The following is a 21,274-nucleotide window of genomic DNA, read 5'->3' as shown; positions in this document are numbered from 1 at the left end:
TCCTATTTTCTGGCTTTCGTATACAGTTTTTGCTGTTCTTCCTTCTTCCATTCGATTGAGATGTCCAAACCATCTCATTTGGGCTTGTGTTATGAATTGATTCAGAGGTGAAGGCTGTCTCTTATGGTTTGATTTCTTATTCGGTCTAGTCTTGTTTTTTGTGCCACTTTCCTGAGATATTTCATTTCAATTGTTTGTAGTTTATTTGTGTTTCCTGTTGTTAAACACCAAGACTCACAACTGTATGTTAATGTTGGTAGAAACACTGAACGGTACACTGCCATTTTGGTATTTTGGGTGACTTCTTTCCTATCTAGGAGTGGGCCTTTCATTGCATAGAATAGTTTTGTTCCCCCTCTTATCCTGTTGTCAATTTCTGATACCACTAAATTGCAATCATGTCTAGATTTCCTGCTCACCGACTACAATATCCTACTCGCCAACCAGGATGAGTTTTCTCTTCTTAGGTTGACTTTTCATATCTAGCCTGTCCTGGCAAAATCATATCAAGTCCACAGTCTCTTCTGCCTCCAAAAAACTTGATATTCTTTTTTGTTCTAAACAGCATTTCTCTCCTGCTCAACACCAGATACTTTATAAAGCCCAAATTTCGATGCATGAGACTGTCCCAAATATGGGAAGCTTGCATTCTAAGAACATCAGCTCAACAACCAAGACAACCCAATTTAGTCCACTAGGGGGCATCTTTAGGACTCTAGAACAGACTTCAGTTCTTTTCTTCAGCCATATTTGCTTAGTGTTAGTGCCTGCATGCACATATTATTTTGTGATCCCTGAAGATGGTAATGTAACATTACCGAAATATAGGAGGTAGTAATTAGTTTTTAATTAATATTCTAGCATAGGTATCTTTCCCTAAAATCTGACAGTTATGTATTACCAATGTATAAGTTTATCTACAAGAATAACATTAAGGTTAAGACTATTAACACTACTAAGAGACAGAGAACACATCGATGATGATCTCTATTTTTACAGTTCTGATATTTCTAAAAACTGAGTTTTCACATAGTATTTAGCCTATTTGGCAAGAAAAAGAATCCAATAAAAAAAAACAACAACTTGCATTTCCATCTAAAACCAGCACCTACAAAACTCCTTCCATTATAGATGGAATCTGATGGATCTCTTTTCCAATCAAGTAATATGTAGTCAGTTTCAAAGGAATCAGTTCTATGTGAGAAATAAATCATATTTGAGAATCCAGAAAATGTATATTTATATCCTTCTCCCCTGATATTTCCAATACATTCAGGATGCATGAATCCAAGTGATGGAAAATTTTTTCTTATATATAATAACATTTTGAAAGAATGTTGGATAAAAAATAAATTTTGAAATAGAAATTTAAAGTTAACTATAAATGCAATCAAACTTACATCAGCCTCAGTAAGATGTGATGCTAATCCCCTGACCATGATAGTATGGTTAGGAATCTCTTCTCTCCAATCTCTTTCTCTTCCACGATCCCGATCCCTATCTCTATCACGATCCCTATCACGTGACCTATCTCTATCTCTATCACGATCTCTGTCACGATCTCGATCCCTATCTCTATCACGATCACGTTCACGCACACGATCTCTATCCCTATCACGACCTCTATCCCTGTCTCTTCTCCTCTGCCTATCTTCTCTATCCCCAAATTCATCAGACCTGTCATAGCTATAACCACTATCTCTGCGATTACTGAAGTTTCTATCCTGTTCATGTTCTCCAGAATAGTTGTCTTCTTCATTAAAATAGTTGTCCCTGCTGCTGCTATAACTTTCTTCATGTGAATATCCATCATAATTTGTTTGCTAGTTAGGGAAAAAAAAAAGAGTTAGACATAATTTGAAAAATGTAATGATTTTACATTTGTTTACACAAAATCATATCATTATCATTAAATAGAGAAAAAATGAAACTGATTAGACATGAGCACTGATATTTTTCATTTAATTTCTTTGCAAATTAAATGAAATATATCAATGAAATATATCAGTGATCATGTATAATCAACTAATTGTAAGGAAATTCACTTGCATGATAAGAGTATACAGTATGTTAATAAAACAATCTTTTTATATTTCCCATAAAAGTTACATGTCAGATCATCATCAATACTGTTAATTCTGTTTCTAACTCTGAACATCACAAATTCAATTAAAGGGTACAATTACAATGACCACTGATAATTTGTAATAGCTTAAATCACTTACACAATAAACTTGAAAAAACAGAGATAAAGTTTCAATATTTTTAGGCTACTATTATGGTCATAAATCATATATATCATAAACACATAACATACAAATGATACAAATATTACAAACAAGCAAAAAATAAAATCAATGCCAAGTTTAAAAAGTTTCCACAGCTCATATGCTATCAACAATGCTCTTTGGTCCGAAAAACCTGGGTTTGAATTCTATCACATGCAATTAATAGATATAGCAGACAATGCAGGCAGGACCTTCTGCCTATCATAAGCAGTAACAAAGCTCAGCTAGTTGGCCATAACAAATCACTAGTACAAAGACATGGAATGCCACTTCTAAGGATGATTTAACTGTGTGAATATACATTCACACAGTTCTTAAAAAAAGATTACTTTTACATAATCTGAAGTTTTACAGATTTACAGATTTTACAGTTTTACAGATCACTGATATATTCAATATTATATTCAATACTCAAATTATGGTTCTATACATATCACCTATGGCCTTACTGCTCTATGCAATAATTACCCAACTTTCAAAGTCTTCATAAATAATACTCAGCCTGAACTACTAATTCCTGCAATTTGTTAAAACCACTTCACTATAAGCATTAAATCAGAATTTATTTGTAAGAAATAGGTTTATATCTGGAAGGATTGATTGTGATGAAGATCAAGAGTACAGTCAGTCATTGAATTATGATGTATGCAACTTACAATCAGTCCTACCTATAGCAGCTATCCCATTAACATGTTTGCTGAATACCACCTCACTCCCACAATCCATGGATCAGAGCATCACTGCTGTCTCATCAAGGTATATTATTTAAAAAAATACTCTATCTCGGGATATTGCTATTACTGAGGGTGAGAAAACCCCTCAGACTTTTGGAAGGAATATAATACCATGAATTGTACTAAGAATGTAGAGGCGACAGCAGTGTGTGAATGGTATTTGCAAGAAGCTGCTGAAAATATACATTCATACATCCACAGGATTCAATAAATAAAAAGTCTTACAAGAGACTGGTGAGAAGACAATGCTGCTAGCAAAACAGCTGCAAGCTGATCTTCACTGTCAACCTCTAACTCCAGCTGTTTAGCTAACAGCATTATCTTCTCGCCAGTCTCTTGTAAGACTGGCGATAAGGATGTATGAATATATATTTTCAATATAACTATGCGACTTGCTGTGCTTCTAGCTCTAGAAGAGCTTGCAAATGAAGACCTTATATAAAGCTAGAAGCACAGCAAGTTGAAGGAGAAGGAAAGAAAAGAAAACAGAAGCCAATCCTCCCCCTCCCCTTTCAAGCAAAAATTGTTTACAGTAAAACAAAAATTGGCAGAGGCATGCAATGTCTGAAGAAATGAATCCCAACATGGAGAGATTTAGCAAGGTAGACAGCATGAAGTGTGCTGCTTATTTTTTGCCACAGAAATTTATGCATGTAAGAAAAGACAAATAGTGCAGTTGGATGTAATATACAAATTTTTAAAGAAGCTCACTCCTACTGTCACCTTCACTCCTGAAAATTCAAAAATGAGCCTAGATCTTCAAGTTATGCATCTGGTGAACCAAACTCAGAACGCTTTTGATGCAATTCTTGAATGTGAAGAATTTATTGTTGATGAAATATTCTTCGGAGCTGATGCTTTGAAGAATTATCCCACATTTCATTACTGATTATAGTACAATACCATACACCTAACCCTAGATTTACATGGTACTTGAACTGAGCAATTTCGGTTGCGAAGGATTGAAAAATAATGCTACAAATTTTCATTTTAAGTGGTATGATTTCAGTTTAACATAGTTTAAGAATCATAATAAAAATAAAAAATTTGCATGCTGTATTCAAAAACTATGCAAGTGCCCATATCCACTGTTATGAGTCTGTATCCAATGGTAGTGTAAAAATAATTATAATTTAAAATTCTGAATATTTTTATGTATTGTTTATGTTAGTATGTATATAATTTTTTGTTTCATAACACGCATTGTCGGCACTTGCAATGTGCCTGTTATTGAAATTGTTTTGTCAAAGTGATATTTAAATCATTTAAAAAATTTATGTACTTACCAGATTTGAATAGTTGTGTTACTTTAAACAAATTTATTGTAGTTTAAAATATTAAGTTTTGTGTTTCATGAAGACATTCTCTTGTTGCTAACGGAGACACAGTGTCAGCCATTGTATTTAGTTTCTCGCTTATCATTTTCAAGAAGTGCACATGCTCGCCGAGAAGTTTGATGTGTGATTGACAGCTAACAAGAACAGCGTTCGGTATCAGAGTAACGGGTGTAAACAAGAGTGTTTGAGGGGGAAATTAGAACACAGTCTGGCAGACATTTAGATTCGGCAGAAATTAAGTTTTTTTTTATTTGACAGTCGGAGGAAAATCAATAGTATATTCCGAAAAAGGAATCGTGGAACTATGAAGTTTCAAAGTGGAATAAGTATTGATAAATAAAAAGAAAATATTGCTATAGATCGTTTTAAAAGGAATATTCGAGGAAATGCTAATTGGAAGATTTATAGTGGATTCCAAAAAGGGAATCGTAGAACTAAGTTTTTTTAAATGGAAGAGTTAAGACTGTCAATGAGTATTAATGAAAAAAAGAAGACATTTCTATTTACGTTCTAAATGAATGTTTGAGAAAACTCTGATTAGGAAGTTTCATCTGTATTAAGGACACTGGATCTAACTATTATTTCTACTAAAAAGAAAACAGAATTGAGTTAGGAAGAATTAATGTGTGCTACATGAGTGATGAGAAAGGATCCTGTGAAAATGAAGAATAAAGTCACATATCTTCGGAAAAGGGCCTTGACAGAGAAAGAAACTGCTATGAACATTTTGTCATTGTGAAAAAAAAAGTGTTTAGTCTAGTCTTAAGTGTAAGTTTATTTTTAAAAGGCTTGAATCCAATTAAATTTGTAGTTAGTTATGTAATATTGTTTGAAATGTATATATATATATATATATATATATATATATTGTTTTTGTTTTATTAAATGTGTTTATTTTGTATTTTGGTCTTGAGTCAGTGATTTTTGGATTCTGAAAGCAATAGTAAAAAAGAGGTCATTGCACCAATCGGAGTGAACCCTTGTGCAATAAATAAATATATAGGTACACTCGAAAATAAATTAAAAATAATTGTTGAACAGAGATCATCTCTATGGTAGGATTAATAAAAAGATTAAAATAATATTAATATAAAAATCTCCTATTTTTACAATGGTGCAGTCGACTTACGGGATTGGTTGTGACTTAACTTATTTTTAGAATCCAGAAAATAAATCTTGACTCAAGTAAAATGGCTACAGGAGATAGTAATTCTAGTAGTGAAATTTCTTTAGTTAAAGACGAGGAATTTTTTAAAGTAATTAATCCAATTTTAGTAAGACTTCTTTCTCAGGAGATAGTAGTGAAAGCATAGAAACATCTTTTAAATATGCAGAAAAAATTAGAGATTTAGGAAAATAGTCAGATTTTCATTTGTTGATTATACTTCATAATAAATTATTGGGCAAAGCCAAAACATTCTTAAACACATCTCCTTTACTGAGAGACACCGTCAGTTATGCCACATTTAAAAGTCTGCTAATATCAGAATTTTCAAGTGTAAGAGAATTAGGACCATTTGAAAAATTCGTCAGTGCATTCAAGGTAGTAATGAATCTGTTTCAGAATATTATCACAGACTTAGGAGCATTGTTCATAAATTTAATGTTTCATCTGAAGAGAAATCCTCTTTAGAATGGTTGCTGTTTAATCAATTTAGGCATGGCCTTAAAGATAATTTGAAAGAAATAGCATATAAGAAAAAAATTAAAAATCTTGAACAGTGTTTTGAACTTGTTAGGGAAAAGGAAGAGAGACTTAGAGATATATTTCATTCCTCAAACAATAAACAGATGAACTCTTTCAGTATAACGAAACTCATTCTCCTAACATTGTGGCTATAGATAAAGTGAGAGAAGGAAAATTTCATAAATTAAAAGGTGCTAAGAAAAAGAAACAGTCTAAAGAAATTTCTGTAAATCCAACAGAAAACATTCCAGAATCTGAGTCCAAGGTACAATTACATGCTTTGGGAAAATTAGAGGAACCGAAAACATTTCTTAGTGCAGAAACAGAAAGACAACAGAGACCAATAGTAAAAGGACAGGAACTTCTGTTTAAGATGATATCTGATTTAACAATATCCAAGAATCAACAGATAATCAATCTTTCTTTTATAAATCTAAGGGTATTGATAGAAATAAAGCATCTCAAAGGAGATATGTTCCAAAATGCTTTAGATGCAATAAACCGGGTCATTTTGCTAAAGACTGTTATGTTAAGGAGATAAATCTTGTTTTCAACATAAGAAATCAGAGAATAAAGAAAAATCTGGAAATAATTATTATTCCAATATCATACTGGCAAGAACAGAAATGTCAAACTATTCATTAGACATGGGTAAAGCTAAAGACAGCTCCAACCCTAAAAGAGAGTTTGATGTACATACCATTAGCTCCTTATGCTAATGGAGATAATCCTTTGACAGTTCTACAAGGATTTATTGAAGATGTGCCTTGTGAAATCTTACATGACATAAGTGCACATATTTCACTCATTTCTTATAATTTGTTTAACAAAATTAAATCTCTAATTCCAAATGACATTTCAGTATTAAGTTGTCCAATTAAATTAAAGGGCATATTTGAATCAGAAATTTCTGATTATAAGCAAATCAATGTTTTTATTTCAATTCCTTGTTTTCCATTGAAAGTTTGTCATCCATTAATAGTTCTTAAAGAATCATCTAATCCAAATTGCCGGCAAAGATTGGTCGATTGGTAGAGCCTCTGCTACTCGGTTAAGTAAGCTTGAGCATGGTTAGTAGTTGGAAGGAGACCAATCGTTCGATGCTGTTGGCACACTCTCCCTCGATGAGTCTTTGGACTCCCTGGAGGTGTCAAATAATAATAATAATAATAAAAATGTAAAAGTAATATTTGGAATTGATTTTCTGAAACATCATGGTTTTGCATGTAATTTTGTTGATAATACAGTGTCCTTGTGTGGACTAGAATATTGTTTGGACAGGACATCAGATGACAAAGGAAAATTAGAGCAATCTCCTGAAGTTTTTCAAGACGCTAATGATAATGAAGTGTTTAATGAGACTCTAAAGAATAAGGAACCTAGTTCACAAATTTGGGAAAAGGATGAAATTGTCCGAGCTCAGAAAGATGATCCTGTACTTAAAACTATTTATGAAGCAGTATTGAAGAGTGAAACTCAACTGGATACATTTTTAAACCTGGAAAACTTATATTTAGATAAAGATGGGTTACTCGTATCTAGACAAAAGGAAGAGAGAGGGTTGAAAGTGAAAATATTGGCACCAACTCAAATGATTCCTTGGATTATGTACACTTTCCATGATTCTGACTTGGTAGGACACCAAGGATTTTCTAGAACTTGGGAAAGAGTAAAGGATCGTTATATCTGGAAAGGTATGAAGAGTGACATACTCACATATGTCAAATCATGCCATAAGTGCCAAATAAGATCCCCTTTCAGAGGAAAAGCTCCACTACAACTATTTCTAATTCCAACTAGACCTTTTCAGGTTGTTGTTATTGATGTGGTAGGTCCACTGCCAATTACTAAAAAAGGCAATAGGTACATTCTAGTAGTCATAGATATGCTAACTAGATTTCCTGAAGCAGTGTCAATGAAGGATCAAACTGCAAAGACTATTGCAAGAAAGTTCTTGAATATGATAATTTGTAGATATGGAACTCCTCAGACTTTCAGATCAAGGAGCAAATTTTACATCTGAACTGTTGTTACATATGTAAATTACTTAACGTTAGGAAGATTTTTACTACACCTTACCACCCACAGTGCATTGGTATGTGTGAAAGGCTGAATAAGAATATAAAGCAAATACTTTCCAATCTGGCAAACACTAAAATGAATTATTGGGACACATATCTTTCTGAAACATTATTTGCATGCAGATCTGCTTTTTCATTCTGCTATCAAGGAAAAACCATCTTTTGCTTTATATGGCTTTGATCCAATCTTTCCTAATGAACTTGTTTCAGTCATTCCTAATACAGGATACAATGACATAAATGAGTATCTTGAAACAGTAGTAGATAAATTTTCCACTACTCACAGATTAGTATGTGAAATAAGTAAATTAAGTTCTCAGAAAACTAGGCAGTATAAATCGTTTTAGAAAGTATAAGTCATTTTCACCAGAAGATTTAGTATTGTTAGATGATAAATCTAGTATAAAAATAGTTGGGAAATTAGGAAGGAAAGTTGTAGGTCATTATAGAATTCTAGATAAATTTTCTCCTGTGAATTTTAGGATTCAAGATGTCAAAAATCCTAGTAAAATTATAAATGTAAACTCTAATAGGTTAAAAAGGTATTTTTTAGGGAGTAGAAATTTAGTGATATTAGGAGACAATATGAATACAATATTGAAGGATGAAAGTTGTTTTCCTAATACTAATTGTGCATATCATTCACAATCAATTAATAAGAAATGGAATAGTTTCAAACCTCATATTACAAATACACAGCAAAGGAGAAAATTAAATTTGGGTAAAATTAAACCTAATGCAGGAAATTTTAGAAATCCCAAGGTACATAATTCAGATAATGTACAATGTAAAAGTAATAATAATCAAACTGACTCTAACATGGATGAAATAGTAGAATATCATAGGTTAGTTAATATAGAGTTAAATAAACTAGAGGAATGTGAAAATACCTCTAATTTTAGTAAGGATAAAGAATCTCAGAAACCTGTAGAATCTCAGAGACCTGAAGAAATTGATTCTGATAGTGATAATTCTGCAGATTTAGGGCATAATTCAAGTAGTTTAAATGAAATATTTGAGAAGTAAAGAAATAAAATTTGTCTTGTTGTACCATCAGGTTCTACAAAGGTAGAAGTGGAGGAATTTTTTGACACTTTAGAAAAAGCAACTGACACAATAAAAAAGGAAAAGTGGGTCCTTGTTGGGGATCTAAACAGCAGACTAGGTACTGATTGTCAGACATACAAAAATGTTTTGGGAAAATTTGTAGAAAAGAGCAAAACTATAATGGCAAATACCTGTTATATTTCTGCTCAGGACATGGACTAGTTATTACTAAGACCATGTTCCAACATAAAAATGTGCACAAATTCACATGGAGAGAACAGGCAAGGAATAAGAAAAGTCTCATTGACTATGTTATTGTTAATAGTGATGTTTTCTCCTCGGTGCAGGACACCAGAGTGTACAGAGGATTTGAAATTGCAAGTGATCACTATTTAGTCTTGAGCAGGATAAAATTGAATTTCATATTGAAAAGAATGACATGTAAGAAAGTTATAAAGCGAATAAAAGTTGAGCAGCTCTCAGATGTGAACTGTAGGCTAAAATACACAAAGATTATTGAAGGAAAAATGAAAGAGTTTGAGAACAGGAACCAAACCTTGGAGATTCAGTGGCAAGCATTGAAGAAAACCCTGATTGACTCAGCTAGAGAGGCATGTGGTGAAGTGGTCTGCAAGGATAAAAAAAATCAGAACTTCCTGGTGGACACAGGAAGTTAAAGAGGCAGTGAACAAAAAGAAGAAACATATCAAAGGTTCCTAGCAAATAAGTCAGCTTGTCTTACATTTGTCTCTGTATTCTCTTAGAGAATACAGAGACAAATGTAAGACAAGCTAAACACTGTGTAAAACTAGCTAAACAAAAGTCATGGGAAGACTTTGGTAAGAACATAGAAAATAAATATCAAGTAGGTGGCAAGATATTCTGGAGGTTGTTGAAGAAGCTCAGAAATGCAGTAAAGAGTGCTGTAAAAGGAATTAGAGATGATAAAGATGATATGAAACCTGGAGAAAAAGATATCCTTGAAGTATGGGGTAATTACTTCGAAAAATTGATAAATGAAATTAGCAGTGATGACAGCACAGTGATAAAAAAACACTGACCAGGCATGCAATCAGGAATACATATCCATGCTTGAAGTAGAAAAAAGCCACCAAAAGTCTGAAATGTGGAATTGCTGCTGGATTAGATGATATTACACCAGAAATGCTCAAGTATGGAGGTATAAAAGTTTTACAGTGGCTGCATTGCATAGTTCAGAGAGCCTGGGCAGAAGGACAAATTCCAGATGATTGGAATAGAGCTCTCATAGTACCGATATATAAAAAGGGAAATAAAACTGATTGTGAGAATTACAGAGGTATTTCTCTACTGAGTGTTCCTGGTAAGATTTATGCCAGTATACTTGAGAAGGATTGTGGAAGAGAAGCTTGGTGAGGAAACAAGCTGTATTCAGTTGAAAAAGAGGCTGTCAGGATCAGATATTCACTTTACGACAAATAGTTGAAAAGTAATGAGAATATAACAAAGATCTGTATTTAAATTTTGTAGATCTGGAAAAAGCATATGACAAGGTGCGAAGAGACAAGCTATTCAAAACGCTACAGTTGTATGGTAACAATGGGGCATTATATCAAGCAATACTTAGTCTTTATTCGAGTTGTAAGTCAGCAGTTAGAATTGAAGGAAGTACAGGGAGATGGTTTAATGTTAAATCTGGTGTCAGACAAGGATGTACATTATCCCCTCTGTCATTCATTATCTATATGGATTACATTATGAAGGAAAGTGGTATTAAACTTGATATCAAAATTGGAGATGTTAATGTCAGCTCCTTGCTTAATGCGGATGATGATATACTTCTAAATAAATCCGCTGCAAATCTTGCAGACTTGTAGCGGATTTATTTAGAATGACTGTTGTGATAGACATGGTATGAAGGTCAGCAATGTCAATAACAAGACAAAGATAATGAAAATAGGCAGAACAGTGAAAATATCAGCTGCAATATGAATGGAGAACCTATAGAACAAGTAAAACATTTCAACTACTTAGGCAGGATTTTTTGTGAAGATGGTAAATTAAATATGGAAATAAACAACAGAATCAACAAATCTAGTATGGTAGGAAATCAACTGAACAAATTTATATGGAATAAGAGAGAAATTAGTCAAAACACTAAATTAGCTGTATACAAGACAGTGTTCAAACCAATTTTAACTTACGGTTCTGAGAGCTGGGTCAGAAGTAGAACACTTGACCAAAGACTAGAGACCACAGATATGAGAGTCCTGATAAAGATTAAGTGCGGGAACAGACGGCATCAATAGCAATATCATATTAAAAACAATGATGTTAGGAAAGAACTTCACATTGTCATCATCCAGGAATGCATTAGCAGAGCTAATCTCAGGTGGTATGGTCACTTAAACAGAATGGGCAAGAAAAGATTAGCAAAACACGTGTTCTCTGCTAGGTTGGCAGGAAAAAGACCCAGAGGAAGACAGACCAAGATATAGGTGGATTGATATAGTAAAAAGTGCATTAGAAGACAGATATATAAATATAAGATCTGACAATGTTGTAGCTTTGACAGATAACAGAATGATTTGGCAGAAAATCGTAGGAAGGAAGTTAGTAATGATGTAAATTTTTCATGTAGTACTATCATATCCTGTACATACACTCCTAGAGGGAAATGTCAGGAATTTGATGATGATGATGAGGAGAAATGAAATTTGTAAGTATAGTAAATTGGAAGAAGAAAATTCTGAATTATCTCTAGCATCAGATGATTCTGAAACTAGTGATTCCGAGAGTGTAATTAATGATAAGCAAGAATCACGTTATTTTTTAAGATCTAGGAATAAGCATTAAAGATTTGTTAGATATAGGTTAAATATTTAAAATTTCTTTATAGTAAAAAAATTTTCAGAGAAAGATGAAACTGATGTAAAAACAATCATAATTTAAAATTCCGAATATTTTTATGTATTGTTTATGTTAGTATGTTTATTCGTTTTAGTTTCATAACACGCATTGTCAGCACTTGCGATGTGCCTGTTATTGAAATTTTTTTTGTCAAAGTGACATTTAAATCATTTAAAAAATTTAAGTACTTACCAGATTTGAATAGTTGTATTACTTTAAACAAATTTATTGTTAGTTTAAAATATTAAGTTTTGTGTTTCATGAAAACATTCTCTTGTCGCTAACGAAGACACCGTATCAGCCATTGTATTTAGTTTTTCACTTCCCATTTTCAAGGAGTGCGCATGCTCGCCGAGAAATTTGATGTGTGATTAACAGCTGACAAGAACATTCTTCGGTATCAGAGTAACGGGTGTAAACAAGAGTGTTCATGGAGGTAATTAGAACACAGTCCGGCAGACATTTAGATTCGGAAGAAATTAAGTTCTTTTTTTATGTGACAGTCGGAGGAAAATCAATAGTATATTCCGAAAAAGGAATCGTGGAACTATGAAGTTTCAAAGTGGAATAAGTATTGATAAATAAAAAGAAAATATTGCTATAGATAGTTTTAAAAGGAATATTTGAGGAAACGCTAATTGGAAGATTTATAGTGGATTCCAAAAAGGGAATCGTAGAACTAAGTTTTTTTTTAAACAGAAGAGTTAATAAGTATTAATGAAAAAAAGAAGAAATTTCTATTTACGTTCTAAAGGAATGTTCGAGAAAACTCTGATTAGGAAGTTTTATCTGTATTAAGGACACCAGATCTAACTATTATTTCTACTAAAAAGAAAACAGAATTGAGTTAGGAAGAATTAATGTGTGCTACATGAGTGATGAGAAAGGATCCTGTAAAAATGAAGAATAACGTTATATCTTTGGAAAAGGGCCTTGACAGAGAAAGAAGCTGCTATGAACATTTTGTCATTGTTAAAAAAAAGTGTTTAGTCTAGTCTTAAGTGTAAGTTTATTTTTAAAAGGTTTTGGATCCAATTAAATTTGTAGTTAGTTATGTAATATTGCTTGAAGTGTATATATATATATATATTGTTTTCGCTTTATTAAATGTGTTTATTTTGTATTTTGGTCTTGAGTTGGTGATTTTTGGATTCTGAAAGCAATAGTAAAAAAAGAGGTCATTGCACCAATCGGAGTGAACCCTTGTGCAATAAATAAATATATAGGTACACTTAGAATTAAAAAAAATAACTGTTAGAAACAGAGATTAAAAAAAATAAAATTCCTATATTTAGACAATGGCGCAGTCGATAGGATTAATACCATCATCATCAAATTCCTGACATATACCCTCAAGGGATATGATAGTACTACATGAAAAATTTACTTTATTACTGACTTCCTATCTACAATTTTCCTCCAAATCAGTCTGTTACTTGTGAAGACTGCAACATTATCAGATCTTATATTTCTATCATCTAAGGCACTTTGTACAGTATCAATCCACCTATATCTTGGTCTTCCTCTGGGTCGTTTTCCTGCCAACCTTGCAGAGAACACTTGCTTTGCTAATCTTTCCTTGCCCATTCTGTTTAAGTGACCATACCACCTGAGATTAGCTCTGCTAAAACATTCCTGGATGCTGACAATGTCAAGTTCTTTCCTAACATCCTCATTTTTAATATGATATTGCCATTGATGCCATCTATTCACGCCTCTAATCTTTCTCAGTACTCTCATATCTGCAGTCTCTAGTCTTTGGTCAAGTGTTTTACTTCTGACCCAGCTGTCAGATCCATAACTTAAACTTGGTTTGAACACTGTCTTGTATACAGCTAATTTAGTGTTCCGACTAATTTCTCTCTTATTCCATATGAATTTATTCAATTGACTGCCTACCATACCACCTTTGTTGATTCTGTGTCAATTTCCATATTTAATTTAATTTGAGAGAGGACTTGAAAGTATTGTTAAAGGTAGCGAAAGAAAAGAGTGACAGAGTTAGAATGGTGAGTCTGTTACCGCGGTATGACAGAGAGGAGTTTAGAAGGAGGGCCATAATCGCAAATGATATTATGCGCAGGTTATGCGGACGGTGTGGTGTGGAATTTGGGGACGTGTGGAATGAGTTTGATGGGCGAAAGGACTTATACAAGATGGATGGACTGCATTTGAATGGACTTGGTGGGCGGAGACTGGAAAAAGTGTTGCTGAATGAAGTGAAAATGGATGTGCAGAACCAGGGAAACTAGAACTACCAAGGAGGGGGGGAAGTGGATATCCAGACATCAGTGAGACAGTTGAGTGTAAAAATGTATATAATGTACCTGAGCCAGCAATAAGGACAAAAAATGGGAATGGGATATTTAGAATAACGCATCAAGATAGGGGTGGGACAAAGGGAACACTGCAATTCATGTATACTAATGCCAGGAGTATTAGGAACAAGAAGGAAGAATTTTTGGCCTTGATTGGCTCTTCCTGGCCACAGGTTATTGGCATTAGTGAAACATGGCTGACGGAAGATGATATAGTTAGTGGGATAGAATGTGTAGGTTATAGTATGTTTAGGAGGGACAGAGAGAATAAAATTGGGGGAGGGGTGTTATTGATGATAGCTGATGAACTGCAGCCAAGGAGAATTGAAGTATTGCAGGATAGTGAAAGGAGCTCATTTGAGGCTATTTGGTGTGAGATTGATACTGGCAGAATAAAATATACAGTTGGGTGCTGCTATAGACCAGGTGATGGAATAGATGGTGGAGATGGTATGCATAAACAAATTGATGAAATGAGTAGAAGGAGGGTAATTATTATGGGGGATTTCAACTATGGTAACATTGATTGGAAGGAGGAGAGGACACATGTGAGGAAGGAAATGGATTTTATTCAATTATTAAGGGATAACTATCTGAAACAGCATGTAATTGAAAATACTAGGGGTGTGAGAGTGCTTGACCTGGTAATAGTATCTGAGAATTTGACTGTAATGAATATGACCATGTTGCCACCTATTGGTGAGAGTGATCATAAGGTCTTGACCTGGGAGGTGGCTAAGGGTGTGAAATTTGTGATTAAGACAGGGTATATGTGGAATTACCGTGCTGGCAAGTATGACAAGCTTAGGAGATTGCTTGGATCAGTGCCATGGCATGTACACCTGCAAGGGCTGGACGTCAATAGAGCATGGGAAGTGATCAAAGAGCATTTACAGGAGGTTATGGCTGATTGTATACCTAAGGTCCGAATAGTGAAACAAGGAGGGGTTAAATGGATGAATAACACCATTAAGCTTGAGCTGCAAAAAAAAGAAACAACTATGGAGGGAATTTAAAGAAAGGCAACCTTTCTTTAAATTCCCTCCAAAGACAACTATGGAGGGAATTCAAATTAAAAATTTGACCTGCAGGCACATGAACGGTATAAAGTACAGGTTAGAAGGGTAACGAGTGTGGTAAAAACAGCAAAAGCCGATTATGAAAGGAAACTAGCTATGCAAGCAAAAGAGAATCCCAAACAGTTCTTTCAATATGCTGCAAGCAAGAAAAAAACTGTACATGGCAAAATGATTTTAAGGAATGACGATGGTAAAGAGTTCACTGAACCAGTCGATATAGTGGAGTTACTGAGCGCGCACTTTGCAAAAGTATATCATCCAGGTGGTGACGTTGAAAAAATGAAGGAACCATTAGTTTATATGGGAATTGTGATGAATGAAGTGGAGGTGAATAGTCTATTACAGAACCTTAATGTGAATACATCTGTGGGATTGGATGGTATACCGGCACGGGTCTTGCATGAAGCGGCTAATGAATTATCAGTGCCCTTGACCATGTTGTTTAATCTGAGTCTCAGGTCTGGCTTAGTCCCGAAGGCGTGGAAAGAGGGGAAAATAGTTCCACTGCATAAAGGAGGATCCAAGACTATGGCTGCAAATTACCGACCGATCAGCATATCAGGAGTTGTTGTCAAGGTCTTGGAGAAAGTAGTCAAGGGAAAAATACAGGAATGGGTTGATGAAAATGAGATGCTGTACAGAGGACAGCATGGCTTTGTGAAGGGTAGATCATGCCTCAGTAACTTGCTCATGTTTTATAACAAGGTGACGGCTGAACTGGATAAGGGAAATGGGTTTACAGTGATACTGCTGGACCTGGCAAAGGCATTTGACAGGATACCACATGGAATTCTAATCCGTAAACTACAACATATGGGAATGGATATAGGGTTGGTGAGATGGATAGCTGGGTGGTTGATGGAGAGATATCAAAGAGTAGTTTATTCAGGAGTAGAGTCCAAAAGACGGCCTGTGACTAGTGGTGTGCCACAGGGTTCTGTTCTTGGACCGCTGCTGTTTAATCTGTTCATTAACGATATAGGGAATGGTCTAAGTGGGACAGTTCATTAGTTCGCTGATGATGCAAAGTTGGGTAGGGCAATAGTGAATGCAGAAGATGTCAAAGTCTTGCAAGATGACTTAGATAGGTTGGAGTTCTGGACTAAGGAGAATGGATGTCAATTTAATGTGACAAAATGTAAGGTTATGCATTTCGGAGTGAAAAGATTAGCAGCAGTATACCACATTGGTAGAACTGTACTCCAAGAGATTGATGAGGCCAGAGACTTGGGAGTGTTGGTGGATAAGGAGATGAAGTTTAGGGGGAACATTGCGAAAGTAGCTAAATCAGCTCATCAACTCACTTGGTTGTTGAAAAATACCTTGACGAGCAGAGAAAAACAAGTTATTGTACCTCTGTACCGAGCCCTGATAAGACCTCATCTCGACTACTGTGCCCAGATTTGGTCACCTCGGTTCCTTCTTGATGGGGATGAGGTTGAGAGGATCCAGAGGCGAGTGACTAAGATGATAGCAGGTCTATGGAATGAACCATATGAGAACAGGTTGAAGATTTGTGGGTTGCAGAAACTAGTTGATAGGCGAAAAAGGGGAGATATGATTGAGACATTCAAATTGCTAAAAGGATTCTATAGGATTAATTCAGATGATATTTTTGAGATCAGGACTGGTGGTGGGAGAACTAGGGGACACCCATGGAAGCTGGGCAAGAGCGTGGTTAGCAGGGGTGTTAGAGCTGGGTTCTTTACTTTTAGAGTGGTAAATGAGTGGAATAAGCTGCCAGAGTCTGTTGTGGGTGCTATGACAGTGAGCGAGTTCAAGGCAAGGTATGATAGATACTGTGAGAATGTTGAACAGCTGTGTGAACATGATGTTTAGGGCCTCCCTCGATGAGTCTAAGGACTCCTGGAGTAGCCCGTGGTAATAATAATAATAATAATTTACTATCTTCACTAAAAATCGTACCTAAGTAGCTGAAATGTTTTACTTGGTAATCCGTTCAGAATGCAGTTGACATTTTCAATGATTCAACCTATTTTCATTGTCTTTTTATTGCTGATCTTCATACAATATCTATTACAAGAGTTATTCAATTTAGTCAGGGAATCGTGCAAATTTGTAGCAGATTTATTTAGAAGTATAACATCGCCGCATAAAGTAAAGAGCTGACATTAACATCTCCAATTCCATAAACAATATCATGTTTAATACCACTTTCCTTCATAATGTGATCCATATAGATAATGAATAACAGAGAAGATAATGTACATCCTTGTCTCATACTAGATTTAACATTAAACCATCTCCCTGTACTTCCTTCAATTCTAACTCTGATTACAACTCAATAAAAGACTAAGTATTGCTTGATATGATACCCCATTCACACCATATAACTGTAGCATATTGAATAGCTTCTCTCTTGGCACCTTGCATTATACCTTTTCCAGATCGACAAAACTTAAATACAGATCTTTGTTATATTTCCATGATTTCTCAACTATTTGTTGTAAAGTGAAGATCTGATCCTGACAGCCTCTATTTGGCCTGAATCCAGCTTGTTCTTTGCCAAGCTTTTCTTCCACAATTCTTCTCAACTATTTCTCAAGTATACTGGCATAAATCTTGCCCGGAACACTCAGTAGGTAAATACCTCTTAATTCTCACATTCAGTTTTATTTCCCTTTTTATATATGGGTACTATGAGAGCTCTACTCCAATCATCGGGAATTCGTCCCTCTGTCCAGGCCTTCTGAACTATGCAGTACAGCCTCTGTAAGACTTTTATACCACCATACTTCAGCATTTCTGGTCGAATATCATCTACTCCTGCTGCCTTTCCACATTTCAAGCCTTTGATGGCTTTTTCTACTTCAAGTATGGATATGTATTCCTGACTGTATGCCTGGTCAGTGTTTTTTACCACTGTGCTGTCATCACTGCTTGTTTCATTTAGCAGTTTTTCAAAGTAATTACTCCATACTTCAGGAATATCTTTTTCTCCAGTTTCATTTCACTTTTATCTCTAACTTCTTTTACAGCACTCTTTCCTCCATTTCTAAACTTCTTCAACAACCTCCAGAATATCTTACCACATTCTTGATATTTATTTTCTATATTCTTGCCAAAGTCCTCCCATGACTTTTGTTTAGCTAATTTTACACACTGTTTAGCTTTCTTACATTTGTCTCTGTATTCTGTAAGAGTAAAAGCTGACTTATTTGCCAGGAACTTTTGATATGCTTTCTTCTTTTCCTTCACTGCCTCTCTCTTACTTCATGTGTCCACATGGAGTTCTGATTTTTCTATCCTTGCAGATAACCTCACCATGCCTCTCTGGCTGAATCAGTCAATGTTTTCTTCAGAGTTTGCCACTGAATCTCCAAGGTTTGATTCCTGTTCTCAAACTCTTTCAATTTTTCTTCAATAATCTTTGTGTATCTTAGTCTACAGTTCACATCTGAGAGCTGCTCAACTTTTATTCGCTTTAAAACTTTCTTGCAATTCATTCTTTTCAATATGAAATTCAATTTTATCCTGCTCAAGACTAAATAGTGATCGCTTCCAATTTCAACTCCTCTGTACACTCTGGCGTCCTGCACCAGGGAGAAAACATCACTATCAATAATAACATAGTCAATGAGACTTTTCTTATTCCTTGCCTCTTCACTCCATGTGAATTTCTGCACATTTTTATGTTAGAACATGGTGTTAGTAATAACCAGTCCATGTCCTGAGAAGAAATCCAACAGGTATTTGCCATGATTATTAGCTTTGCTCTTTTCTCCAAATTTTCCCAAAATATTTTTGTATGTCTGACAATCATTTCACACTGTTTAGCTTTAAAACCAACTTTTCCTCTTTGTGTCAGCTGCTTTCTCTGAAGCCTCAAAAAATTTCTCACTTCTTCCTTAGTAGAACCTTCTGTGGGACTACAGGCACAAATAAGTCTCATTGTCCAGTTCCCCATTCTCATATTTGCCCACATCACTCTACTTGAGACTGCCTGCTATTCAACAGATTAGTCTTGTATTTTCTGTTGAATACTATGGCTACAACTTCTTTTCCTTGATTGTCATTGCCTGAATATAACATTTTGTATTTATTGCTCAGAAAGATCTCACTAGTTTTTGTCTTTTTTGTTTCAGTCATCCCTATTATGTCAATGTGGTACTCATCTAATTCCTCAGCTAGCTCCATTTCTTTGCCATTCAGGCTTCTTATGTTGATAGTACCGATCTTTAATTCTGGTGATATTGAGTTGGGGTGTGCTTTCACATTTGTTCTAGTAGCTGACTTTTCACTGTTTGCCCTGTTTCCCTGGCAAAAACAACGGGGGCCTTGTTTAACCAGGCGACACCCCAGCCAGCATGAAATTTTGTCATGTTGTGTCATCATTTTGTATTTTGGTTTAATTGTATTCAAATTGCCAGCCCATCCTCGTTCGTTCAGTATCCAGGTAGATACCCAACAGGGTGCACCACAAGAAGTTGAGGATTGGACATTAGGTCAGAAGCTTGTGTTGGTTCTCCACATTCCTTTAAAGGCTATGTGGAGGTCTCCTCTCAGTTATACAGCTTTGACCCTTAAGCACCTCCAACTCACAATTTTTTCTGTTGGTGGCGGAGTAAAATGTCTTTCTGCTGGTCTGTTTCCATATTGTTTTGCATAATTTATCGCATGTAATTCATAACTCACGTTATATGAAAGTCTTTTTTGTTTTACATTCATTTTTTCTAATTTTAAGATAAAAATTTTAACGACTTATAAAAAATAATTCAAATGAACTGTACAAAAGCACATATGTTTACACACCAAAGACTATTGACACTAAATCGGTGATTCACCAACATGCAGCGACATAACATAAATTAGTAAGTACACCTTCAGTGGTGTACTTACTAATTTTATTAACATATTGCACCAGTAACTGTTTTCTAACAGCTTCGGTACAGTGTAAAAATTCATATTTTAATATTTCGGACCATAAGACACACCCCAATTTTAAGTATTTTTCTATGTAAAAAGTGTTTCTTATGATCCGAAAAATACGTTAATTATAGTTTATACAGTGAGTTTGAACTCTCGACCTTTTCAACTTTGGCCAGTTTGTGTAGAAAAAATTTCCACTAGATATGATGGTCCACTTTACCCACATACTCCATTCAGGCTATTTTGTTTGGACAAGTAGCTTCTACTTCAGAAAGAAAATACTGCCATGTATTCAATATAACTTCTATATGAAAACTTCAAACAGTTGGCCTGAAAGTCCACAATTCTATAACCAAGATTTAGCTTTGAGTATTCGTAATTTGACCATCCATCTGTTCACTGGACATCATCAGTGTCTTGTCAATTTCTTCAGTACCTGTATTAATCAATCGTTAATAATCCAAATTTGAGTCCAGTGCCTTCCTCTATAGTAGAATATTGGATAGGAAAACCTTATTTTGTAGAGTAACTAAAAACGATGATTTTTTGCGTCTGTGTTGATGAGAAAGATGATTATTACTAAATCTGAATTTAGTTATTTAGTTTAATGATTTCAAAGTTTTATTATATTTTTAAATTTTGAATGATTCGAGGATATGCTGATTTTATTTTTTTTTTAAAGGAAATTACATTGTAGACTACTATTAATTACAATACATTTAATTAATATTTCAATATTTTGACAGAGTCAAATTGTGATCATCATCAGGGAACAAAGTAAAATATGATATGTACATGTAGGTACTACATGCATTGGTAAATGAGCCTGAAGCATTGCAACCAAAATGAGTATAAATTCATAAAAGACTAAAATGAGTGTCTTTAACTGATGAACCGAAGTATGGGAAAATGAGCACTTCTCAA

At 34.6% G+C, this 21,274-nt stretch overlaps 1 protein-coding gene across 3 annotated transcripts in view; it reads right to left on the bottom strand.

The window, feature by feature from the left end:
- The window catches only part of LOC150101823 (RNA-binding protein 5-like), a 455,027-nt gene that overhangs the window by 379,496 nt on the left and 54,257 nt on the right, over positions 1-21,274 (bottom strand). For all 3 annotated transcript variants that reach the window (XR_016549043.1, XM_090400660.1, XM_090400661.1), the window contains exon 4: positions 1,401-1,823. Coding sequence is in view for 2 of the 3 variants with exons in the window: in XM_090400660.1 (XP_090256786.1) it covers positions 1,401-1,823 (423 nt within the window). In the remaining variant the exon portion in view is untranslated. The remainder of the gene's footprint in view (positions 1-1,400; positions 1,824-21,274) is intronic.

Source organism: Typopeltis vanoorti, chromosome 11 (genome assembly GCF_054136105.1).
Source record: "Typopeltis vanoorti isolate ZY-2024b chromosome 11, IOZ_Tvanoo_1.0, whole genome shotgun sequence".
In the NCBI taxonomy this organism is placed as follows: Eukaryota; Metazoa; Arthropoda; class Arachnida; order Uropygi; family Thelyphonidae; genus Typopeltis; species Typopeltis vanoorti.
The sequence above is the reverse complement of the archived record's forward strand: the minus strand, read 5'-3'. Positions and strand labels throughout refer to the sequence as shown.